The following is a 27,817-nucleotide window of genomic DNA, read 5'->3' as shown; positions in this document are numbered from 1 at the left end:
AAAGTAAAAAATTTCATATAAAAATAAAAAACCAAAATGCCACTGACAGTTTCAGTGGTATTCTAATAATTTTTATCATAGGACTTTCAAATAAATTTAAAAGATCAAATACCCTTGATAGTTTTAATGGTATTCTAATAATTTTTATCATGAGAAATATTTGTATATTGTTTTTATCATCTGCACCCATGTCAAATATATACATGTCCTGAATTTCATTGTAAAATAATTTATACGATAAAAATTAAAAATAAAACACTTTGAGCCATCGGATCAAGATCTTATATTTAAAAACCAACTTGTAATATTGTGACACGAGCTAACTCAGACATGTACTCAAGTTTGACGATTGAGATCAGGGCTCACATATACTAGATATATGGGTGGGGAAAGGTTCAACACGAACTGAGTACATTGTGACGCCTAATTACATCCTCTTGATTTTGGCAAAAGAAATCTTGATATTGACTTTCTCTATGATGAAATAAAATAAGGGCAAGATTTCTATACTTTCCCTACAGCATAAAACGTATATACTTCCCCTTATCCAACTGTCCATTCTGAATGAAGGGCTAAGATTGCCTCAATCACAATGTCATGTCTCTACACTATTTTATTTTAAATTTTTTTCTATAAACTATTTTGACACCAAATTTTAGACGTCCAATCCTCTATTAAACTCACACTAGCCAAAAATGTTAAAAAAATATTTCCAATAAAATAAAATAACTAACATACCTCTGAAAGATTCAAGGGGTATTTTAATCATTATATTTTATCAAAAAATTAATTTTAATATTTTTTATAGATGTGCATGTACCAAATTTTATATTCATACAATTTGTATAATAAAAAACTTTGAGATATCAGATCTAACATCAAACGGTGAGTGGCTCTCTTGATCAAAATTTGACGACTGCATATAGATCTTCTATGTTGTAAGAGAAGTATAGAAACCGCTTCCATAAAACAATAAGAAATGTATAAAATAACACCATTTATTTTTTATACAAATCACAATCATCATTGACCGTTTGATTTGAAATTAAATAGTTGAGAATGCATCATTATTTGGATACAAAGCTCAAAATAAAATTTATTTAATGTTGTGACACATGCATCTTTTGGATTTTACCAATAACTAAAAAGTGATTATGACCTCCTAGAAATAAATGGACTTGTACAATGCAATTAAAATCCATTACATTGTCTTCTAGAGAATATTGTATGGATGGGGCCACCCTGTTCTACAGGGTTGATGGAAGCCCCAAAAAGCATTGATTTGTTCGACCGTAGCTCATGTTCCGACTTTGATTATGGACCATCCATTTGCTCAACTAGATCTACAGTGATAAAGAGTTGATTTCCACAACTAGATCAACAGTTATAGAGAGTTGAAAATCCTTTTTCTCCTTTTTTAGAACTGTTCACATGGTAAATCAGGTATGTTTGCAGCATTTCCAAACCTAATACTTCTCCTAACATGGTTTTTGGGGCTTCAGTCAACACTGTAGAAATGGACAGTACTGTCCATAGGTAGTTTTTCCTGGTATTTTTAATAAATAAGAGATGGACAGAAATGGACAGAAACGACCATAACAGTACTCTGTAGAAATGGACAGAAGACTAATTGAGATCACTAGTCAAGTGGCAAGCTTACAAACTAACCAGTATGCTGCAGCAACTAAATCAAGTTTAGAAAGAGAGCAAATCAGTGGTCCTTCAAAATAATGGTGATTTACCATAAGCCCCAAAAATCGATCTACAAATTATTGCAAAGATTATCATACCTCCATGGAAAATGAACCCCAATTTTATCAAAAAAAAAAAAAAGGGCCTTCCAAGACATTACTAACTAAAAGTGGAGAGAAATATTCCCCCATCTGCGCTTATTCACTAGGGTTCTACAAAAGTAATCAACTGTACATAATCGTGGATATAATATGTATGGGTCATTCCCAAGCTATTTATTTACAAATAAATTACAGCCAGCCAGCCAGCCAGCCCTATAGTATTAGCAACTACAAAACGCAACATGCATTGGCTGCATAGTATCAGCACCCATCTCCTGCTGGCTCGATTGAACTTAACAGGCCATTACCCCTCAATTGCATACAATGTTCTTCTGCATCAACCTGTGCGCACACAATTACCACTGCCATCCCATTATAATGGGCCTCTTGCATTATATTGACTGCATTGTCGAGGGTCATTCCTGGAATAACTCTCATCAACACTTGGACAACATACTCTCTCTTGTTATAGTTGTCGTTATGCAGTAACACACGATATGGAGGGGATGTTTTCCTTGATTTTCTGATTAAAAACCCAATATAAATAACTAAAATGTAAATACAGTGTCTTTCTTGTAATAAATAATGAATATATCAACAAATCCAAGCACCAAACTCACCACTTTTTGCAAATTTCTGGCCCATAGCTCTATAAAAAGTCCAGCAGTACTTCAAGGGCAAAATTTACTTTTTGAGTCTAAGAAGTTTTGGTTAAGAGCTATGGCAAGTAGAAATTTTCTTTTGAATCATCTCTTCCAATTCGTCACTAGAAGTAAGTACATAGAGAGCATTCAGCAATTACTACATTACAAATGTGTAGCATCATAATCACCAAGAATCTTCTGAAGTTTCTTTATTAGCTTTTCCATACTCTCATCAATGGTTTCTTAGAGATGGTCAAAACAAGAAGGCATCAAAATTCTTATGGTATACCATCATTTCCATTTGCTTTCTATTTGAAAACCTTATTTTTATTCCAACTATGAAAGATACGGTCTTAATTCATGAAATACGCCAAATTCTCTGACACTCCATTCCAAAAAGGTTTAATCTTTGTTTCGATATATCCTGTTCCATAACTTTGATGCATTGTTTTTCATATCAATTTTAAACCACAGTTTTTCATAGTTTGTCAAGATGATACTTTATGGGTTTTTATACTATGTTATCATTTGGGTTATCTAGCACCTCTTCAAATGTCCAACGCCATTTGAGGGTTGGGATTGGAAGGTGTGGCTGCGTTGTATAAATTCAAAAAACTTCCCCTCTTCCTTTATTAATAAGTGTTTACAGCCGCCACAATACAATGCAGAAATACTGCAATATAGGATCTTCAACTCTAAGTGCCAAATAAAATTTTATTAAAAAACTGAATTCAAACTTACAATATGAATTCTAATAAGTAAAAGTCTTAGTCCAAGTAGGAATACTAATAATAAAAGGACTCCTAACACGATTAGGACTTCTAAAACAAAAATGAATCAAGAACTGAAAATAAACTAACAAACAAAAACAAAGACTTGCTAAACCTTTGCCCAGGGTTTACCCCCTTAAGACTTTAGCGCTTCCTGCAACCAATAACCAAACCGATTGAGCACTTTAAACCTTTGACGCATGCCACTGGGCATTCCCCCTCTCTATGCCCTAGGCAGTGTGTGCCACCCCTAGGTCTCTATGGGCTGGCACAAGAGAGAGAGAGAGGAGGGGCGTGGAGGAGATACAAGGAGAGAGAATGGTCATAAAACAAGGTGTAAAGAATGAGGGAAGGACCCTCTATTATATAGGCCCCAAGGCTCTAGGGTATTCCAAATTGAATTAGAATTCAATTTGACTTAAAATTCCTAGGTAATCTGTGAATGAGAGAGAAACAAATCAGAGTCATTCATCCCTGAAATTAGTTATCATGATTAAGGAGGAATCTTAAGAACCTTATCCCCTGAATCTTTGACCCATATGCGCTCCTAGTTAGACTAGAATTAGATCTCCCATAGTCCCATAAAATTTGGACTCCAAGTTTCTAACATAGAAATAACTTCCAATACTCATTAGAAATCAAAGTCAACATAAAGATCCAATTCAAAATCGTAAGCAATATTTCCAACCAAATATTTTTACATGATATCCTAAAAGATTTCAACTAAGAAAAAGAAATACATTTTAGATTTAGTGGGGCATCCCACCTATGTGGGTGTGTGGCCTATGTGGGCTCCATATCTCACTCCATGTGGGCCCCCTAGGTGTAAAAGCTTGGCCCTTAGCGCCACATGGGTCCCACCTTGCCTCTACTAACTTCTAAAATTTCCAAAGTGCCCTTTTACGGTTTTAAGCCATAAAATAATTTTTAAAAATTCAAAAAATATTTAAAAATCACAAAAGCATAATAATAAGTAAAGTTGAGAAAAATATTTTTGAAATACTTAAAAAAAAAAAAAACGCTCAGAAATAGCTTTAGAAGTGGATTTGTACCAATGTGCCAAGAAAAGTGGTTGTCCGGGCGCTCCACCCATTGCTTTAAAATGCGGCTGCATCGTCGCATTTGCGGTAGCACAATGCGCTCTACGCCCCGAAGCGCATCACATAGGGGCGCATACGTGCTTTGGTGGGATGCCCCCACATATGCGCCACATCCCACAGCATATGCGGCCATGTAGTGCATAACTCATAGTGCATATGCACCACAAAGCTCATGAGCATGGGTATTTTTGAAATTCCCCCCTTAAAAGGGGGAAAGAGTTAAGGGGGTATTAAATCCCCCAAACACAAAAAACAGCTACAAATGTGGCGGTTTTTGGATCAAACAAAAAAAGAAAAAAAAATTGGCAGAAATTTGTTTTGAAAAAACATTGTCAATTTGCTCTAGGTGTTGGTTGGGTTGTCGATTGGGATTATCTTGAGCTTTGTTTTGAAAAATTTTGCGCATAGATTCATCAACATATCTAGCGTTCAAGGGCCAAGCAGATATCAAAAAAAAAACTTTAATCAATTGGTAAGTTTTTACTTCCTAAATCGTTACACTAGAGCACAAAAGAGAAAAGCTAGATCCAATGGCATATCAATTCCAGAGGTCGAGGAGGAGTTGGCCAACTCAGAGGAGCCGAGGAAGATGAAGAATATGTGGAGGCCGCAGGGGATGATATTGATGAAGATGATTCCTCACACTCAGATGCTAGAGATGCACATGCACATGAAGACTCCCTAGATGACTTTGTCTAATTGAGATTTGAGATTGACAGTTGATTGGATCATCTTTTGATTTCTATTGTCTTCTATAATGTGTCTCAACTCTTGAACTCTTCATAAACTTTTAGTAGTTGTATGTATCTTTACTTTAGAGTTTGCAACTTTAAAGTTTGCAATTGCGAATTTGTTATGGGTTTGGATGTTTATGAATTATGATAATATGACGTCTTCTAAGTTCTAATGTCTTCTATGAAGTTAGTTTCAAGTTTCTACTTTCTATTTCCATTGTCTTCTATAAAGGGATTTAGAGTCTTCAACAACTGATAATATTGGAGGTAATGAATAAATGAAATACCTACTATAATATAAATCACCACATATTTTTCCCCTGCATTAAGCTAGTTTTTTAATTTTTTTGGAATTTTTTTATATTTATTGACCGCATTGAAGTGATGCACCCGCATCTGGACCGCATCAAGTCGCATCACAGCATTGGACCCCTGACTGCATCCCGCATTTTAAAACACTGACTACACCTGTACTAGAATTTATGATCCACAAATATCTTCTCAGACAAGCCAAGCAGGACCCATGACCCATAATCAAGCACAAGGGCTCATAATTTGGCCCATCAAAATAGTATGTGGATTACAAGTTCCCCCCAATAGCAAGTTACATGTACCTATAACTATAGTGCAAGGAGACTCTCTTCATGCACATGTACACATCCCCTTCTACAGGCTTCCCAGAATGTTGCTGTCAAATGTATATGTCGTGCAAGGATTTAACCTTCGCTCTCACATGCCTACAACCGCACTCAAGAGACCCAAAGCTCTCTTAGCCTACACACATCGTCCCTGGGCATCTCTTTGACCTCAATACAAGACGACTCTCCAAGAAACCTTCAATGGTAGTGCCTATGCCCCAGGGAAAAGGGTTTTGGACATGACTTGGGCCATAGACCACCCCAACCTAGGTCAGTCATCCAACATACTCCTACTGAACTGCACAATCCACTATATTTATTATTTTTATATGCTCTCATGGGCTTCAAAGGCCCAAAGCTCAACATCTCTTACTTGGCCTTTAAAGGTCGTATAATCACACCCTCTCACTCTCTCTCTCTCACTCTCAAGCCATTCCTATCTACATGCTTCGCAAATACATTTGCTACTAATCCTTTAGTCAAAGGATCTCCTAAGTAACATAGCCTCTGTAGGGAGATAAGATACCTCAATCTCTCCCACTCGAATCTCATTGCGAATGTAATAATAGTCCGCCTTTAAGCGTCTAAATTTCTTATGAAACCATGGCACCTTAGCACACAAATCGCTGCTTGGTTGTCACAAGAGATCCTCACATACAAGACCTTAACTGGATGAAACCTAAGCTAATTTAGGAACTTCTTCAACCAGAAGGCCTCTTTTGCTGCGAGACAAAAAACCACATACTTTGACTCCATAGTCGAGAGTGTAACGACGTCCTATTTCCTTGAGCACCAAGAAACAGCTCCACTAGCAAGTGTGGAGATATACCCAGTGTAGACTTCATTTCATTTGGATCATCGTGATAGTCAACATCTGAGTATCCCTGTATCTAAATATCTAAGTCTACGCCATAAGTGAGCACAAGAATAACAGTTTCCTTTAAACATCATAGAACTCTTTTAATCTCCTTCCATAAGTGAGCGCAAGATTGACAGTGCTCCGTGCTTGGATTACTCTAGAACCTACTAATCATGCTCACAACAAACAATAAGCCCGGTCTCGTCCCTAGTTATGGATTCTCTGCATGGCCTCTTCTCTTATGTACTTGTGGGACACATGGCCAAGCTTAACTTGGTTTTCTTATCAATAAGGGTCAGTATGGGTTTATAATTTTCTCAAATCTTTCCAGTATTTTTTTGCAATGTGTCTCTTGAGATAACTAAATGATCCTCTCGTCTATTTCTCGTGATCTTGATTCCCAAAATATATGAAGCCTCTCCAAGATCTTTCATTTCAAAGTGTTGTGACAAGAAAACTGTTATTTCCAAAATGAGAGTCATTAAACTACTAGCAATTAACATGTCATCCACATACAGGGAGATGGACAAAACATCACTCTCAGTGATACATACATACAGTAATCCTCCTGGTTGGGCACAAAACTAGCTTTTGACAAGGTCTCTTGAAACTTTATGTACCTTAATGCCTGCTTTAGGTATAAAGGGACTCGTTAAATTTACACACTAGATTTTCCTTTCCCTTTCTATGAAGCCCTCTGATTGTTCATATAAATTTATTCTTCTAACTCTCCATTTAGAAAGGTTGTCTTTATATCCATCTAGTAGAATTCGAAGCCGAAATGAGCTGTTATGGCTATGAGGATCCTAATGGACTGGAATTTAGCAACAAGAAGAAGGTCTCATAATAATCTCTCACTTAGTCTCTTCTTTCTGAGTAAACCCATTGGCTACTAATCTGGCTTTGCACTTTTCTAGGTTCCCTTACGAATTTAGGTTCTTCTTCAAGATCCACTTGCGGCTATGGATTTTCTATCATCATGTAGGGTTGCTAGGTCCCAAACATGGGTATGTTTAATTGAGTTAAGTTCATCAATCAGTGGCCTCTTCCCATTGATTCTGGACAGGTTATGACTTCCTGATATGAACAAGGTTCATGCAGGGATTCTTCTTCAATCTGCTCATAATATTATCCTAGGAAGGTGAAGAAATCAGGTCATCTCATAACATGTTTACTTCTCCTAGGATGAGGTGGTTTAGGATACTGGGTCTTACCTGTCTCACTCATCATCTCATAAGTATCTGCTTGCTTATGAGTTGCATGCTCCTCAAGGAACTCATCCTCAAGGAAGTGGTGATGTAGGTCCCAATATGGGACCCACAAATCCAACATAGATAACTAGTTTCCATGAGCGTAGAATGGTGTAATAGTGGGTTTCCAAAGTCTTGAAAGGGGTCAAGAGATGGTCAATGTGAGGAGTTTCCGAGATTTGGGAGTTGGAGTATGCTTAGGAACTTGGTGGGTTGTGCAATGAGAATGGGATGGCATTTAATATGTATTGGAAACTTGAAAGACAAGTAGCATAAAAGGAGTTGGACATTCCAATTTGGAGCTCATGTTTTATGTAATTTCACTTTTGAATATATAGCATTTTGCTGTAATATTGTGGTGAGCTTCGACTCCCACCAATTTTCTCTCTCTACATTCTCTCTTTGTGTGTGTTCCTCTCACCAAGTTGCAGTCCCCACATTTTAGCCACATCATTTGGTATCAGAGCCTGAGTTCAAGCTTGGGTAGGGTGTTATCTCCATTAGCAAATCCTTTTCTATGGTGGCAAGAGGTGGAAGAGAGGTGGTTGTGGCAACTACAGAGTGAACAACACAAGAGATGAAGCGTTGGAGGCACTTCGGAGGCAAGTGGAGCAGTTAACCTTCCAACCCGAGCATCAAGAAGCTCTCAGTGAACATGAACTCAGCTGTGAAAACTCAAGTGATAACTCAGATACCCAGATGGTAATAGACGGGTAATATTCGTCGTGGGATCATAATCAAGAGTTTGGTGCACTATGTCATTGACCTAGATGCCAAATCGATGATAATTTGAGTGGGTATTATGGAACTCTAAAAGAGAACAAACATGGAAAAACTTTGTTCTCATCAAATAGTTCTCAGGATCACCCGGTGTGGACTGGGACTTACCACCAGTTTTGAAAAGTACTTGGATGATGATTTAGGAGTTGAGAAAGAAGCTAGCGACAATGACTTTAATGGCGATCCAGTCACTAAAGAGGATCAAGAAGAAGATCCTACCCTTAGAGAGGGCTTTGTGGATACTCCAGTTTTATATGAACAACCAAGTGAACGTGAAGGAGTTGATTGCAAAATATTGGAGATAACCTATTTCTTTGTCCCAAAAGGAATAATATGATAAATGATATTTATGATGGAGGGAAAGAAGTAGAAAGGGAAACAATTAGAGGGAAAAACTGTAAAGAACTCCTTTCTCTCAATGATAGTGGTGACAATCAATCATGTTTTGACTCAAATGACTACTTTCTACCACTTTATGACTACTTCCTTGGCTGTGCCCTCGCTTTCTATGTTTATCTGAATCGGGGTGACATGGGAGACATGCTCCAATGAGCTGATGCTACTTTCATTAGTTGTTCTTGATGAGTATGTTGAAAAGAATGTACACCAAAAAGTGTATGATAATGCTCTCAATGCTAGAAGGCAGGATGAGCTATTATTTCATCTTAAGTCAAAGATCCCGATAGCAACTCACCAAGTTCAAATTGAAAAGGATTGTGGTTGTACTGCAAGACTCATCTTAGCCCATTTCAAAGTTCATGGGCGAATCATTTCGAATAAGTTAAGGCTACTAATATTATGGACTAACTCTACAGAGATGGTCATTCTCACTGAGTACTATGGTGTGTCGAATACAAACTCAAGGGCGAGTTCTCTCGAACCCAAGGAGAATGATGTAGGGCCCAATATGGGACCCACAAATCCAGCACGGACAGCTAGTTTCTATGAGCCTAGAATGGTATAATAGTGCGTTTCCAAAGTCTTGAAAGGGGTAAAGAGAGAGTCAACGTGAGGAGTTTCCAAAATTTGGGAGTTGGAGTATGCTTAGGAACTTGGTGGATTGTGCAATGAGAATAGGTTAGCTTTTAGTATGTATTGGAAACTTGAAAGACAAGTAACATAAAAGGGGTTGGACATTCCAATTTGGAGTTCATGTTTTATGTAATTTCAGTTTTGAATATATAGCATTTTGCTATGATATTGTGGTGAGCTTTGACTTCCACCAATTTTCTCTCTCTCTAATATATCTTCGTGTGTGTTACTCTCGCTAAGTTGCAGTCCCCACAGTTTAGGACAACCCCAGTTTCTGGATGGTAGAAATGGTATCCCTTACCACGATGTGAGTATCCTATGATGATGCACTTAAACGGTTTTAGATTCTAACTTTGTTCTATTTTGGCGGGGTAATATGACATAGATTGGGCATCCCCACACTCTTAAGTGGTCAAGGATGAACGCGACTAGTGAAAATCTCAAGAGGAGTTAGTAAAACTGCTTCGGTAAGAGTTCAGTAAAAAAATGTAACCAGCTATTAAAACTGCTTCCCCCCAAAAATCTAAGGAGAGCTTAGTATGTCCCATCATACTCCTCACCATTTCCACTAAGATCTTATTCCATCACTTGGCTACCCCAACTTATTGAGGAGTATATGGCATAATATATTGATGTATGATACCATGCTCAATACAAAACTCCTTAAATAGACGTAAGGAATACTCTTCACCACTGTCAGTTCTAAGGATCTTAATTTTCTAGTTTCTTTGGGTTTCTACCTCGGCTTTATACTCTATAAAACGGTCTAGCGCTTTTGACTTTTCACTCAACCAATATACATGGCCAAATTGGGAGTGGTCATCTATAAAAGTGATAAAGTACCTCTTATGACCTTAGTTGCCACATTTATAGGTCCACAAATATCACTATGGACAACATCTAAAATGCCAGCAGCTCTCTGAGCTTTTGTAAAGAGTTTCTTAACTAGCTTTCCTTGAACACAAGATTCACATTCTTTGCTTAAATCATCATTTAGGTTTTTCAATAATCCTTCTCTCTTTAATCTCTTCATTCTTTTGTAATTTAGATACCCCAAACTCATATGCCATATGTATACATCATCGACGTCATCATCATAACACGAGACATAACCAATACAATTTTTTATTGAACTGACAAGAAACCATACACAAGAAGACCGTTCAGGACTATTTCTTTGTCCATTTTACTTCCATCTTATTGTCAATAAATATGGCGGTATATCCTGCCTTAGCCAACTTTAAGACCGAAACTAAACTCTTTCTCATGTTTGGAACGTAAGGACTTTGCTTTAGGACCATGTTCTCTCTATTTTTTTATTAAAGGACATAATCACTATATTTATTTTACATGCTCTCACAGGCTTTAAAGGCCACAAACTCCGTTTGTGGCTTTTAACTCCGTTTCTTTTTTTTACAGGATTCCGAGAGGAGGAGTAACAACTCCCCTCCAAACTGTCCATCATTGACATCTAAGGTCGGGGAAATTCTAGGAAACTAAAAGAAAACCAAATGATAGCGACAGAACATTACCCAAATTTCTATACTTTGATTTAATACTTTTTTTGTGCCATTCATGCAAGTCACTCGACCCATTTGCGAAAAGTCTATTCAGAAAACAAGATTTATGATTTCAAATCAATAAGAAATTAAGCAAAATTTTCCTAAACATCCCTTATAATTTGCAGTATTGAAAAAATTTCCCCATGTTTTTTAATTCACACTCACTTCCCTTTTTCTCAATTTTTTTTATTTTTTCCAAAATGCCCTCATATTGGAACTCCAAGTTCCGAACCAAGATCTTTTTTTTCTAAAAGAAATACTGGTACAAAACTTCAAGTTCCAAACCGTGTCACTTGTACTCTCTTGTTTAGTGATAAACCGGTTCAAAACTTTGAACCTATGTTTTTTTTTAATGATAGACTAGTTTTGAACTTCAAGTTCCAAACAAAGTCACCTGTGTTTTATGTAGTTAAAGACTAATTCAAATCTTCAATGTCGAACCTTTTATCCTCACAAAAACAATGGCCTCCATAAAGGAGTACATCCATGTTAAACCTAGTACAGTCAGCCAATGTGGGACAACATGTTAAACCTAATTCCTCAAATAAAAGACTTATTTTGATCTAATATCCAAATTTTTTAAAAATAATCATTTGAGGTTATAAAGTGGATTTTAAATTTCAAAAAAATAAAAAATAAAAAACACATTTTGCCCAAGGAAGCAAGTAAAAATACAATGTGCTCCTGCAGGAGCACAATATAATTAAAGAAGTTAACAAAAAGCAAAAGTATTAACTTGCATTTGACGAGCTAAAGTCACCTACTACAAATTTCATTTTCTTAACTTTTATTATATTAATCTCCTCCGCAAGGCGCACACTATATACTTGCTCCATTAAGCAAATGTATATAAATTTACACTAATGTCCCTCTACATTACCCTTTTTTTTTCTTTTAACTTGTTAATTGTTCCCTCTAAATTACCGTTATTTAAAAAACCCCTCCAAAAAGTGTGATTTTGTGTTTATACCCATGTTTTTAATTTTTCCCAAATTGCCCCTAAATCAGACCTTGAAGGTCCAAAATTTGTTCTTTTTTTGCTCATAAACTTATTTCAGAACTTGAAAGTCATGAATAGATCCGAACATCAACTTTGAATCTTCAAGGTCTAAAGTTGACTTTTGTTCACATACATTGACTTTGAAGCTTCAAGATCTTGGTTTTTGTTACAACAAAAAGCCCTGGGCACACAGTTTATCATGACTTTGCACTTTAAAATTTGTCCTCACAATAACTACCAAAAGACTCCACATCAAATGCACTAGTTCACAACAGGGCACCTGATAAGATCTTTTTTTTTTTTGAATATGTGATACCTAATAGGAATAACTTAGTGGTTTTAATGAGAAGGAAACCTAAGGAAAACACACACGTGTGGTTATTGCATGTTCCTGTTCTGTAAAAATCCTACTTAAGGTATCAAATTAACTTTAGACCTTCAAAGTTTGTAGTTAATGTATGTGTGAAAAAAAAAAGCCGATTTCAGACCTTGAAGGTCCAAAGTTGATGTTTAGAACAAATTCAGACCTTCAAGATCCAAAGTAAGTTTGAGCAAAAATAGAAACTTCAGAGCTTCAAGGTCTGAAGTAGGGGCAATTTGCAAAAAATAAAAAAAACCAAAAAAGGGGTATGACCGTGAAATCAAAATTTTGGGGGTATTTCTTAAATAATAATTTAGAGCTACATTAGCATAAATTTCTCCAAAATTGCATTTTTTCTTTTGCATTTTTTCTTTTTGAAATCCTGAGATGCATTTTAGAATCTTAGATGATTTATTTCAAAAATGTTTGGAATTTCAATCTCAATAAGCATTTTATTCGAGTGAGTAAGTTTGGAATGTGCTTCTATGGGAGTACACCATACTTCCTCTTTTCAGAGGCTTTATTTTCATGCAATTTGGAGCTTGAAGTTCCAACCAGTAAGAGTAGCAACGGGTAAGGTCGGGTCCGGGTCGAGGTCCCGACTCGGTCTAACTTTGACCTGAAGTCGGGTCAGGTCCATCTCTAGAAAAAAAAAACAGAAAAATAGTTTTGTATATTTTTATAATACATTTTAAATATTATTTTGCGTATATAGTTATATTTTTTATACTTATATATATCGAATCAGGTCAGAGTTACACTGACCTCCACCTGACCCAACCTGATAGAGTTCAACCCAGACCCGACTATTGGGTCCAACACCTAGACACAGACCTAGTTTGGGTCGACCTAACCCAGCAGGTCGACCTAACCCGATTGCCACCCCTACAAACCACCTTTAAACACTGGTGAATTGGTTCAAACCTTCAAATTCTGAACCGGTCTATCACTTAAAACATAAATAAACAAATAAATAAAAGCGACCTAGTTCGGGGCGTTCCGAACATGTCCATTACTCATAAACATACAAGTGACACGGTTCAGAACTTTAAGTTCCAAAATGGTATCTCACATAAAAAAAGACCCTGGACTTCAAGTTCCAAACTAAACGTATTTTGGGGAAAATAAAAAAATCTTAATGAACAGACCTACAAGATGATACCTTGAGAGAAGGATGGAAAGTTCAATCGACTAAGATGTTAGCATCCATACCTCAAATCAAACTCAGATTCTCGGCCAGGGCTGGTTTTCTCAATGGTTGGTCTTTCCAACAAGCCACCACCTTTGCCTGGTCCACTCGCTGATACCATCATAATAGTGCCTCGGTTTGGGCATGTTCCTTTTAGGAGAAGCAGCTTATCACCTATAGAATATATCCTCACAGTAAGTTCAGTTAAAGCACAATATTTTTTAGTTAAATCTAAACAATTTTAGAAATGTTTGTTTTGACAAGGCTCGTCACTCTAATTGCTGGATTTCAAATGCTTGATAAGTGTACATAAATTCGTACATTGGAAACCAGCAACCGCTTAATTCGAGATTAGTGTGATATTGTGTCACAAGGAAGAGAAACGCTTGCTAAAAATTCTTCACCTGGTCGCTTTGGCCATATCACCCTACGTCCTTTAAGCACATCTTTCACTGTTATCCTCAATTTAAGAATTATAAAATTACAGGTAACAATACAAACACATTTCTCCCACGTAAAAACTAAAGTTGATAATAACAATTTACACCCCAATAGAAATACTGAGAATGAAAAATGCAAAGAAACCAAAAATGGCAAAGGGACTTCACAAAGCAAAGAAACAAACTCTCCTTGAAAAAAATTAGAAAACCAAACAGCACAATCAAGTCATCCCTCTCTTTAATGCCTTACGACTTCCATGGAGCAGCTCCATTACACCTTAGCTTAGACATCCACACCTAATGCAAGACACTCTGTCTCACATTTTAAAGCATCGCCTTTTCCTTGAATCTTAAAAAATAGCCTTTCCCTTGCACTTTCATTTTGTATCACATCTTAAAACACAACCTTTGACAAACTTATCCTGATTATGACCAATTATCCAATGCAGACTTTTTTAAAGCACCTAAACTCTATAGGTTTTTCTCTAATGTACCCAGTTTGCTCCAACTAGGATCCTTTTCTTCTATAAGTATCCCAACTACGATCCTTCAACTAAAGTTCCCTTACTAGTTGAAGCAGAACTCTTACATACAGTTGGCTTCACCCAACATATATGTGGCAGGACACTTGGTAAAGTGGTTACATCACATTAGAATTGAAAAAATGACCGGCCAATAGATTCATATTCAAGTCCCTTTATTTAAGTTATCTCAATTATTACTTAAAACCCTCAAGAATTACAAAATAAGTCCAGAAATTCTACTTCTAGTTCAAAGCATATTCAGGTATTTTCTGAAATGCCCTCACAAGGAATAATTCTACCCCTTGGCTAACAAATTACCACAGCAACCATGGGCCAAGGAATTATCAAAATAATCAAAACTGTAAACTCATCATAATACTCTTGCAAATGTAACTTGTTTTCGAAACTTCTTTACATGAATTATTTTCGGAACTTTTTTACACGATATTGCTTTTGACCATCTAGATCATGCTATTTGCTGCCTATAGACACAGATTTTTATGGATCTCCAAGGGCTTAGCTCTAAACATGGAAAGGCCACCTGGCCCAATTCATCCATGTCGCCACAAGGGACATCTAACAGGGTGAGACTTTGTTTTAATAAGCTACACCAACACCAAGTAATCACAATTTTTCTTGACTAACTTGGTATAGGTCAACTATCCCTCTGCACATATCATTTAAGTAATCTATCAAAAGACAATGCACAAATCTATCAAAAAGATTAATGTGATGTAACCACTTTACCAAGTGTAATTCAGCCACATCCCACATTTTAAAACACTGCCTCAAAGATTTTAAATTTACAAACCCTAGATTTGTTGTCACAAGTTCGCCTAAACTTCCTCAAATCAACACCCAAAAGATACAAATCAACAACCAAGCATCAACAAATGCACAAATGAAGCACTTCAACAAATAAAATTTTCGTCCAAAATTGTTTTTTGATTCAATCTATCAAATAAAAGCCACAGATGTGGCTGAAAAATGTTGTTTTGGGAGGTTCATACCGCCCCAAACCCTTTTCCCCCCATTTTCGAAGATCAAAATGACCTTGCCCGAGGGGTACAGTTTAGAAAAAAAATGGCAGAAGATTATGCGGCCTGATGCGGTGAGATGCGGGATGCAGCTCTAATGAGGAGAGATGCAACGCATTTGCAGGTGCATCTCTCCAAACCGCACATGCGGGGATTTTGATGTGCTGCCCAGCGCATAGCGCCTGATGTGGCCGCATATGCGGCGATGCGGCCGCATTTTAAAACACTGGTTTTCTATCCAAATTTCCAAACTAAAAGCCTCGCCTACAACTGCCAAGATATTCATCAACGCACAGAGTGCCAGCAAGACCTCTACTTAACATGCAATCCATGGATTCAATGTATAATCCTAAACAACTTACAAGGTCACTAAGCTCGCTACAGCCAACAAAACTACACATATTTACAGACACATTAGACATACATGTACATGCGTGAAGTAATGTTTATTATACATATATGCAAAGTAAACTTTTCAAGGAGCACAAGGCACACTGATAAGATGTCTACAACTCTCTACTTCTTGATCCTAAGAAGCCTCGACCAATGAACGGGTGCCATGAATCAAAGGGCGGCACAGGTCCATGGCTTGAACCCAGATTGTACAGCCCAGGAGATGACTAAGGTCAGAGTTTTCATTTGCTTCCAATATAAAGGTGTCCAAGACATGCATGTATGCATAAAAAACACATTTGTGCCAAAAACACTCATCACGTTCATCTAAATATGTCCGCCATGCTACTCTGATTAAAGCCTCATCCAAACACATGTCCTCAAATAGGAATGCACTGGCAGCTCGAAAGAATCGGAAAACTTGAATGTAAACAAACCCTTCATATTCATTACAAATCTTCAATGACCTTACTTATCTATTAAGCGTGTAAATTATATTCAAGCAACACCCAATTATGAGACACCCCATCCTTGACAAGTATCAAGTACGTCTAGTGCTCCTACTCTGTATTGATAAATGATGAAACACTCAGAGATAAACCTGATAACGTAACCCAACATGTTGGCGCTAACATCATGGAGTCTACCTACAAACCCTAAATTAGAAGAATTTGTATCTCCAATTCAAAGAGTTACCCTTTTGCACATCTTTCTTTATGATTGGTTTATCACTATGGGAGTCCCTGATATTTTCTCAGACATTTGTAACTTTATACCAAATAAAATTGCATGAGCATACAATCCACAGAAGTGAATGCAGATCCCTTCTGCCAGACATTATTTTCCAGAGCAAAAATTTTGTGTGTGATGCCAACAAAAAGCAAATCATGTTTCCGTAAAGAAAAAAAAGACACCTAAGGACACCATCAATATTTTCAATAAAAGATTGATCTAATAGAGAACATAAATTATTCAATCTCCATGAGACATCACAATTTGTGCTTTTTATTTTCAATTTATGGCTTTTGCGAATTTTGAGATGATAGTATAGAAAAACTAAAAAATCACTTCAAAATGAAGAAGCAAAAAGCACATTTTGCTTCAGTGGGTCATTTAGAGGAAAAAAATAAAAACCCAAACTGGTTTTAGGTCTCCATGCAGTGGATTTGAGAGTATTGATAAATGAACATAGACCGAGTTGAATATTTGTAATATGTTGAAGTCTAGTTACCCCTTGCATAAGCCACTCTTTATGCAAGAGCAATTTATGGTAAGCAAGATTTAATATTACACAAGCTGCTTATATCCATGGCTACAATAGTGATGTGAAAAGGCCCGTCCTCTAATAAAGTAATAATCATTACAAAAAAGGGACTCTTCCCACAACTCTGAGTCCACATCCCCTCCATTTTCAGTTCTCAAAAATTATTATGCCAATGCCCCGACAATTTAAAGTATACATACAAAATCATGGAACAATCATGGAAGCATGGAAATATTCTCATAGCTCTTCTCAAGGAGTTCTATTCCCAAAGAAAATTCCACAGCACCAAAACAAAAAGTGTGCAAAAGCCTAAGCATCAACAAGGAAAACTATAGATCATCTTGTCCCCATCTATTTAATAACATCTCAAAAAGTTAAGTGATGCTGCCTCTTTCATCTGTTTACTCTACAACACCTTAAGAAAAATAAATATTCTAAATTCTAGAGCAAATATCTCAAGCTTCATTGACAAGTATGGGAAACGACAATATGAAAACATTCGATAATAATTGCTTGAAGAGTAACTCCTACAATGGAGCACATGACTATGTTCAGGACTCTCTTGGAATATACGGCACATCTTGGAGGATTTTCTCCAGTAGATTCATATGTACTTTCAACTTTGTTTGATTTGATTCCTAAGAAATTGTGAAGGATATAAGTAGTATCGGCACACTAATCATGTGGAGGATTTACAAAAATATCTAAACTATTCAAGAGCTCATGGTAGCGAGCTAGGTACTATCAACCAAACAGATTTGGTGGAGGATTTTTCTCTTTTGTGATTTGTCAAAGATTTATAATCCCATTAACTATGCTTGCATACACTACTTGATGGAAACAACAAGCTTTGGGATGATGGAAAGATTCTGGATAATGACTTTTGTCTCAGCCATTAGTTTTAATTGTGATGAATAACGGCTCTCTTAAAAACCCTTTAAAAGTTTCCAATAAGTGAGACCAAGAAATCCACGATCTACCTTCCTTCTTATAGGTATAATTGGTTCACTAACTCATAAATAATTAAAGTATTTCCTAATTATTATTATTTAACACCCTAATGGACCAAAAGGAAAACTGACTCCTTAAAATCGGCTAGTCATCAATACTGTCAAATCACTGAATACAGGACAATCTGGTTACCTCTCAATACCTAAAGAGACATACATAATATATTACATGGTGGAGGAATTTTTTTTTTTTTGATAAAAGTTAACATTTGTATTGCTATAAAGAGTTGAAGTACATATTGGTTTAAATCCGGAGTCCCCCCTAGACAAGGATCTCAGTAAAAAATATGTCAGTCACCCCTATACAAAAATGGGCTTATAGATTTGCCCGATTACAATAGATTTATAATGAGATTACAAAAAATGGGCTTATAAGTTTGTCCCTTTACAAAGAAATTTATTGTTGCATGTACCCTCTGTGGTCCAAAGCAAAAAAGGAGATGAACCGGTTTTGTTCTTCAACTTGGGCCCTAGTCCCATCCTTTGCCAGGAGATCTGCTAACTCGTTTGACGTCCTCGAGGTATGCATCCATAAGACGACCATATCCCTGCAGATGTATGTGATCTCATCAAAAATCGAAGCGAGATACCATGGAGGAGTGCATCTCCCGATTGTCCATGATATAATATTACGCGCGTCTCCCTCCACTATAAGGTATCACCCCCAAGAGTGATTGAAGCTTTTGTTGCCCAAGAGGAGGGCCATTGCTTCAGCATACTGAGAATCTTGAAAGCCAAGATACTCAGAAAAGGTAAGCAATATTGTGCGATGGTGGTCTCTGAAGACACCTCCCACACTTGCATGACCGGGGTTCCCCAGAGAGCAACCATCAAAGTTAAGTTTTATAACTCCTTCTGGGGGTGGTTGCCAGTTGTGAGATTTTTGCACCTTCCGCGGACGGTGATGCAAGATGTTTTCCCACTGGTTTAGGAAGGTATTTGCTGAGAACCCTGAAAAGATCCGCTGGTTGGATGCCCCAAAATTATTAAGGATGTAACCTTGTGGAAAAGTGCTGGACCTTGGGCAGTAGGGCCATAAAATATCCTGAAGTTTCTCTCTTTCCAGATAACCCAAACGATGGCTGCCACGGCAGCCTTCCAAAGGATTCGTCCAGTCTTCAGCCAGTGAGACGCAGGGTCCGAAGATAAAATATCCTTGACTGTCGGAGGCGTTACCCATTGGACCCCGAATAGCTGCTACATTTGACCCCAGAGATCATGAGCCATGTTCTTTTTCATGATTTGCCAAAGATTTATAATCCCATTAACTATGCTTGCATACACTACTTGATCGAAAAGACAAGCTTTGGGATGATGGAAAGATTTTGGATAATGACTTACGTCTCAGCCATTAGTTTTAATTGTGATAAATAACGGCTCTCTTAAAAACCCTTTAAAAGTTTCCAATAAGTGAGACAAAGTAATCCATGATCTACCTTCCTTCTTATAGGTATAATTGGTTCACTAACTCATAAACAATTAAAGTATTTCCAAATTATTATTATTGAACACCCTAATGAACCAAAAGGAAAACTAACTCCTTAAAATCGGCTAGTCATCAATACTGTCAAATCACTGAATATAGGTAGGACAATCTGGTTGCCTCTCAATACCTAAAGAGACATACATAATATATTATTTGCACTGCAGTACGTTCTTAAAAGATTTTCAATAGCTCCCCAGTAAGCCGTTACACTACGTAAATCAACCTCTGTATGAATGGGGTAGATAAAAATGCAGGCAATACAGTATGGGACCATTCCCACAGAGAAAGGAACCCCATCATGGTTAAGTTTGCTTGCAATTTGGAAAATAATTTTCTCAACTTCTTCAAAAAAACACCTCCAATTACATTAGAGCTAGCATCACCGTGGAGGCAACCATAAAACAGTACGACTCAGGCACCCAAACGAGGGAGATGCATAACTCCTAAACCTCAAGAGGTTCATGTTCTCCCTACCAATACGAAGATGATATTGTTTTCCCCATCTGGAAGAGCTCATTTGTCAAAGAACTTTTCTCAAGGTTGTATGCTTGACTACCTAAGTGACTCCCTTCATGGCAAGTGGAAGCTCTTGAGTGATTAGTTCTCAAAGCAATGCTTATTGTTATAATCTATTCTCCCAACCAGCCCAATTACATGAGGCTCCCTTGATAGCTAAAACATTGTACACTCGAAAATTATATCAAAACACACGAAACAAGAAAAAAATTAAGTGGAATTAAACTTAAACATTCATCAATAAACAAACTTGGTATCCAAGCCATAGTCTGTAATGAAAAAAATCTAACTTTAGATGCAACTTGGTGTAAGATTAGAAAGTTATAAGTTTCACAATGTTTCCATCAGTCTGAGTCCAAGATAAACCTTTTAAGATGACAAAATAATAAGGAACCTCTATTCATTTCAATGTTGGAATTCATAAAAAAGAGACCACAACAAGGAGTAAGAGTTTCTGCTAATAAATTAATTCAAAGCATGATCCCCTGTCACACTTCAAAATCCACAAAACAATGTTCTGGGACCCATCTAGGTGATTCTAATGTTTGGATCATATATAGTTAATGAGGGTCCATCGTGATGTGTATTTGAATAAGGACAATAAATGGTAAAATATAGCATAGACTTATTTTAGTAAGTTCAATACATTGTTGCAGTGCACAACAAGACTCCTCTGTGAATCAGCAACAAAGTCAGTTGATAAGAAAAACCAAAATTGTCAGAATCTTTCTAGTGAGTAATACGTGAAATACAAGTCCATAGAACTGCAAGTAGTAGTAATTTTTTATTTCATATTTATAGGGAGTCCATCAATAATTCCTAGAGGCACTACTTCAACTTCCATAGCTTATGTAAAAATCACATCTCATTCTTTCACAGAGGTGTCAGTTGACAAGGGAAAGAATTCACCCATTATATGATCTTGAAAAAAGAAAAAAGAATAATCACTCTATGAGAACAGCGTTCAAATAAGTTGATGAGAGTTCTAATTGATGGACATATAACAGGGAAAGTGGGTTGTATCGTCCACAAATTTGTTGAGAGAAGATTACCCAAGAGGAAAGATAGAAACATTTTGCTTTCTCTTGATAAAAACCAGTTCACTAGTTGTTGATACAAAAGAAAGTATCTATTCTCCCATATATATCCAATTCCTCACCCATAAGCTACAGATTGGAGCTCACCTCTTTATGAATGGTTTCACATGTGGACTACATAATATTTCAACCAAGTCATAATCTCCAATAAATTTTTCTCCAATTTTGAACAAAAAATAAGATCTATAAATACAGAGGTTCCAAATTCCCTTATCATCCCATCAATTATATACACACACAAAATAGTACAGTTCTTATAGCAATATGCCCCCCATAATATTGGCCTCAATTCAAACACAAAATAACCATGAAACTGATCATTTGCTTTGTAAACATCCATAGAATCCAATACTGTCACTACCCATCAAAAGGATGAGAAAAAAGTAGAGATAAAAACTCATCGCCACCAATGCACACCTATAGTGCTGGTCTTCACTCATCAGAGTACAAAGAACACTCATCAGAGTACAAAGAACAATGAAAATAACTTTACAAATTCTGGGATCTAATATACCCATTAAAAGGATGACAGAGCAACAGAGAGAGAGATGAGTGGGGAACATCAAAACATTAAATTAAGCAACCATTAAAGGGGCTATAAGGTTGAAAGCCATCGATAAAGAAAAGACCAAAGTCTACGAAGAAAATAATCTCATGATAGCAATCTGAGACAAAAATAGTAGCATCAGAGGATGAACAGATGAAAAAACAAATGAAAAGTGAAGCAATTTGTAAATAAACCAAGAAACGGAATAATGGGGTTGTAGAAAAAAGACCTGATTTAGGGTTTAGAAGTTGATTTGCGGAGAGGGTGATTCTCCCACAAATGGCGGTCTCCATTGCTGGCCTTATTCAAGCAACAGAGACCTGGTTTCCAGGCACTGTAAGAATGGCGTAATGAACACCTGTATATATAGCAGCGCCAAACATGGCTATGAAGTGAGGTTGATACTGTTTTACTTTTTTGACCTTGCATTGTAGTGAAATTTCAGTGATATTCATGAGGACTGACTCTCTGCCATGACATTTCCATGTGATTTAAATTGACATAAGACCACTGAAGTGCAAAAGTGAAAAAAGAGCTGAGGAGTAAGGGTGTTCCTGTCATTTTGAAAAGATTGGCAATGTGACGTCCACATTAAAAGCCTTCGTAATTTTTTGTGATGAAAATGTGACTCTCTTTCTCTTAATCTTGCCATGGAAAGAGTTTGGGACATCTCTCCTTTTAATGGCCACATACACAGCAGCGACATTACTGTAACCAAATCAGATTTCTTCCTTCACCATTCATGCTTACAAATGTTATGTGCCCCACTCACCTCTCTTACGGGTGGCAATGGACACAGACTCACACCCGAGGGGTCACTCTACTCCAGGTGTGGGTATGGGTTTCAAAATTTGACCCAACGGATTGGGTCCAGTTTTTAATCTTGGATCCGGATACTATTTCGGTCCGGACGGGTCTAGGTAATATTTTTTGGGTCCCGACATACAAAATTGTTAGTGTGTATTTTTGACACAGTAATTCCCCAATGCAAATAATAGAGGAGGCACTTACGACTCAGGCATGTAGGTGTTAGTCACGTCCATGGGCTACAAAAGCCCGCACAAATAAGCCTTATTTTGAAGAGCCATGATAAGGATGTCATCTCGGCCCCAAATCAAGCATGTGAGTCTTCTATGATGATCCAATGATGCCCTCCAAGTTTCGTCCAATTCGGGGGCGAATAGAAGAAACCGGTGCAAAATCAGTTTTCAGCCCAGGCTACTAGCATGACTGCAGCGCATCATAGCTAGAACTCCATTCTAGATACTTTTAGTGAGTATGGAACCACCTACAATGGCATCAGAATGCTGAGATTGCTAAATTTCAGCTAAAATGGACATTTCTAGGTCTTACTTTCTAAAAATGGTAAGATTTTTACGATTCACTCAAAACCCCTTGAACCAATTACTATTTATAGTAATTGTGTTTTTCAAAAAATGAGGCAACTTGTGAAGCATAGTTCTCTCTCATCTTGATGCAGATCGACCCTAAATTTGAATATGTTGTTCCTCTCACCAAAATCTATGATTTGGCCAGTGGCACGCACCATGGAGGCTCCCAGATAAGGAGAAATCCTAGAGAGAAGTTTGCCAAAAAGTATGAAATTGCAGAAAATTCCAGCAGCGTATGTCGTGGCTCTAGCAGCCTTATCTCGAGATTTTAGACTCCCACGACCTCAATGTCAGGTCTATTGTGATCGTGACTCGAAGGGCATCATTTTGAATACATATTTTCTTAAAATAAAACCCAGAAAGGCATCCTATTGAGGCTCAAAAAAACACACATTTTTCAATCATCAGAATCTCATTTTTCGGTCGCCAAAATCCCATTTCTCCTCAAAAAATAGGAAAGTGATCAAATGGACTCCAAATCGAGGGGTTTTCATAGCAAATTGATCATAACTACTTCACCTTTGATTTGTGATAAGAAACATGACTAGAAATGCAACAAAACAGACACGATCGAAAATTAAATAATGCACGTTTATAAGTTTTGCCATATTTTGGGTTCATAAAAAAAATTCGATTTAAGCCACAAAAATGCATATCAAAATATCGATTGTCTCGAGAATACCAACGTTTCTATGATGTTGGATTCTTTGGAATGTCGATGCAAAGTGCCAAAAGTGGGTCCGAACCATAGGGAAGGCAAGAGCCCCTTTTTATGGATGGTCTTGTCATTTCTACAAAAGTATGGAGGGGCAAAATGGTGATTTTTGTCCAAATGGAAATCACTTTTTAATCATTTTTAATATGGGAAAGTTTATATAGAACCGAGGCTCTCAACAATCAAATTTAAGCCTACCTCAAAAATTTCACTAGAAGAGGTTGTTTTGATGCCCAAATATCTTCAAATCGATCATCTCGACATCAAGATGCATGGACATGAGAAAAAATGGATTTCAAGTTTTGAAAATAGTGTATTTTGTAACACGTTTTTGGACCGTCAATTTTTAAGGTTTCCAAGTTTTCATAGATCTATCGATCTATACTATTTTTTTGAAAATTTAAACTTTATAAATAAATATAGAAATACATTTATAGATATTACAAATATTTCCAATATTAAAACCACATTTCTCAACACTATTTGAAAGTAGGCTCTAATTTGATTGTTTAGAGCCTAGGCTCTATACAAACCGCACCTTTTTTAATATATTATTTGGCAATTAGGCATAGTTTTAGCCCTCCACCCTTGTTTGGGATGACTCTTGTAAAAGTTCTTTTCCTTCATTTGTAACCCTAAGTTGAAAATAAGGGGCAACAGCTTGAAGAGTTGGCTGAGTTGATATCATTTTCTTATGTGTGTGGTTTCATTTTCACTTTGTAACCCTAAGTTGAAAATAAGGGGCAACAGCTTCAAGAGTTGGCTGAGTTGATATCATTTTCTTATGTGTGTGGTATCATTTTCACTTCAAGATGGATGAGAGAGAATACTTTTGCATTGAGAGGAATACCCCTTGGACCATCAAACCCTATCCATTGATTATACTCCCTGTCCTAGTCCATACACTTTACACACTACACCAGCCCATGCTCCTTACACCACACCTACCCATACTCTCTACACCACAACTATCCATATACCCTAGTCTACTCATAACCCATTAGTCATACACCGGAGTTCACTCATACTTAACCTATTAGGGATACACCTTAGTTTAACCCATCCTTAACCAATGAACCATAAACCCTAGTGCTCCTAGGTTCATCTTCAACCTACACCCTAACCTATACTGACAGACCCAAATCCATCTCAAGGCGCACTCAAATGACCATTCAGGGGCCTACCTAGCCTCGGAGTCCAAGTCTCCAGTCTACTTGCTAAGTACGCCGTCACTTTCTCTCTCATCTTCTCTTCTTCTTTCTTCTTCTTCTTCTCTCTAAGAGCTAGGCGACTAAGCTGCAAGTGGGCCGCCCAGCTCCCTCTCTCCCTCTCTTTGAGCCAAGCGACTAGGTCGCTTAGCTCTCTCTCTCTCTCTCCCCCCTCACATACTTTCTCTCTCTTTCCCTCTCCCTCATCATCTTTCTCTTTCTTTTTCTCACGCTCTCTTCTACTCCCAATCTCACTTTCTCTCTCTCTTATCTCTTTTATCCCCACATTCTTCTTTCTCTTCTATTTTAAATATCCACTCTAATGAGGAGGATTATGCACTAGTCCGACCTTGGGGCTTTTTAGCGACCAAGAAGTTTTGCTCCTTTTCGCCGTGCCTCCGGGGTATTAGGCTTAGGCCTAGTATCTTTTTTGGGTTATTCGATAAAGCCTCTTAGGAGAGGCAACGCCAGAAGGCCGCAAGATTGTAAAGTGCCTCTCTTCTTCCCTTTCTTCATTTCTTCTTTCGCTTCTCTTTTTTTGCACATATACTTTTTAAGGAGGACCGTACACTAGGCCAACCTTGGGGATTTCTATCACCCAAGAAGTTTTGCGCCTTTTCGTCGTGCCTCCGGGGTATTAGGCTTAGACCGGGTACCTTTTATGGGTTAATCGGTAAAGCCTCCTAAGGGAGCACGAGAAGCCTCCTAAGGGAGACCGGGTACCAAGGGTTATCAACCCCGAATTTCATACTAATAGAGCACGAGAAGCCAGTGTGGTGTGATAGCCGGAAAGGGAGAGAGTCTCATACCGTGTCGAGAATGCCAGGGGGCCTTTCGAATTGATCTAAGAGGGCTAACCGAGCTCAGGTGTGTCCACGAACCCAATCGTGCGAGGTAGGCGCCTAACTCTCTCGCCACCAAAATCTCTCTCCTTATTGGTACCTCTCTACACACATGCGCATGCATGCGCAAGGCCGGTGGGCATGCGGTTTTTTGAGAGAACGAACTCATGCCGGAACCCACATCAGGTCCCAGGCCGAGACGAGATCAAGGCCCAGTCAGAAATATATTTAAATACAATTAAATACATAGATATTTTAATTTTTGGGTCGAGTCATGCCGAATCTAGGTCTGAGTTTGAGTCCCATGCTGTATTTTCAAGTGACCCCTGTGGCCACCCCTACCTCTCTCTCTCTCTATCAAAAGTGGTATTTCGATAACCTTTTTACATGGCAATGGATGGGGTGGCCTAGGCCCTAAAAAATTAGGGCCTAGCTTGACCCTGAAAGATTAGGGCTTGGGCCCCTGGCCTACGTGGTTCGGGCCACTTAGCACTTTATTTTGTTTTCTTTTACTAGCGTAGCCCTAGCCCGGGCCTCACCCCTGCTAAGGCCGGGTTTGGGCTAGGTCTGGCCTAGCCCAGGCACAGCCCGTAAAGTCTCTTCCCCTCCTTCCCAAAAAAAGAAAAATCTTTCAAAGTTTTGTTTCAAGCAAAATCCCGTGAAAACGAGTTATGTTCCTCCCAATAGATCTGCAATTAGATATGTGCCCTTTGTTGCAACATAATGTAAACTTTATTTCCTAGTTTAAAATTTTAATAAATGTATTTAGACATGTATCTATGAGCAAGAACCGTAGAACTCTGGACTGGAGAACTTCCTTTTCTATTTTATAGTAATAAAACAAAATGGAAATTGAGGCAGAGAAAAGAAAAACAAATATGGAAATTGAGGCAGAGAAAAGAATTCATACTGTTAAGAACACAATATTTTCAATAAGGAAATCGATTCTTTTATACAGAGAGTAATGGACCCCTCTCAAGAAATGAGAATATTTGTCAAAGATTTATTGGTTTGTGCCCTTTAACATTAAAAGTTCCTTTTCACTTTGAGAATAAAGTGAAAATCAAGAAAGAGAACGAAAGTTCAGATTGCTACTAACACACTGCTAATGAAATCGAGTTGCCATACAATTATATTTATTCATTTTTAATTTCCAAATTTTCAAGCGCATGCACATCGGCGCCTTCTTTGTGCTTTGTTAGGTTTAGATAACGATTGAGAGAATTTCTCAATATGTACCTTCCTATTTTTATGTAAGCGGATCATCCACCCATTAATCCATGTCAAATCACTGGATTGGCAATCTAGATATGTCTAAATTAGAGGTTTTAAATTTTTTTTAGAAAATAAAAATAGGAGTTGGGGATTTATGAAGAAACAAAATAACCATCAGATAAGCTTAAAAGAAAAAAGAATAAAAAACATATGAAAGGGAAGGTTTAAGGGGGAACCAGGCCGTGACGAATACGTTTCCACAACTGGTTCAGTTCTTGCAAATTATTTATTTGAATTAGTGATTCCCAATCCAAATCGCCAGGTTTTATTTTTTATATATTATTTTTAAAGTATGCAGTTTGTACAAGGTTGCAACTTTATTTATAAAAATAAAGTTATGATGCTTTGCTTCGTGTGTAG

The 27,817-nt window shown here is 37.4% G+C and overlaps 1 protein-coding gene across 4 annotated transcripts; it reads right to left on the bottom strand.

Annotated features, from left to right (window-relative positions):
* Positions 1–1,033: 1,033 nt before the first annotated feature.
* On the bottom strand, positions 1,034–22,393 carry LOC18429066 (Ribosomal protein L12/ ATP-dependent Clp protease adaptor protein ClpS family protein). 4 transcript variants are annotated; one of them, XM_020664257.2, is made up of 3 exons: positions 22,256–22,393; positions 13,736–13,886; positions 1,034–1,546 (listed from the first exon to the last, which is right to left on the bottom strand). In XM_020664257.2, exons 1-3 carry the CDS (start codon positions 22,317–22,319, stop codon positions 1,378–1,380), a joined length of 384 nt encoding a protein of 127 aa, XP_020519916.1. In that variant the 5' UTR covers positions 22,320–22,393; the 3' UTR covers positions 1,034–1,377. The 4 variants fall into 4 exon arrangements, with proteins under 4 accessions (XP_020519916.1, XP_006838422.1, XP_088721654.1 ...); XM_006838359.4 differs by lacking the exon at positions 1,034–1,546 and adding an exon at positions 1,853–2,316; XM_088865528.1 differs by lacking the exon at positions 1,034–1,546 and adding an exon at positions 1,853–2,135.
* Positions 22,394–27,817: the final 5,424 nt, after the last annotated feature.

The sequence above is a fragment of the Amborella trichopoda genome, chromosome 4 (assembly GCF_054954075.1).
Source record: "Amborella trichopoda isolate Santa Cruz 75 chromosome 4, AtrichopodaSantaCruz75HAP2 v2.0, whole genome shotgun sequence".
Lineage (NCBI taxonomy): Eukaryota > Viridiplantae > Streptophyta > Magnoliopsida > Amborellales > Amborellaceae > Amborella > Amborella trichopoda.
The sequence above is the reverse complement of the archived record's forward strand: the minus strand, read 5'-3'. Positions and strand labels throughout refer to the sequence as shown.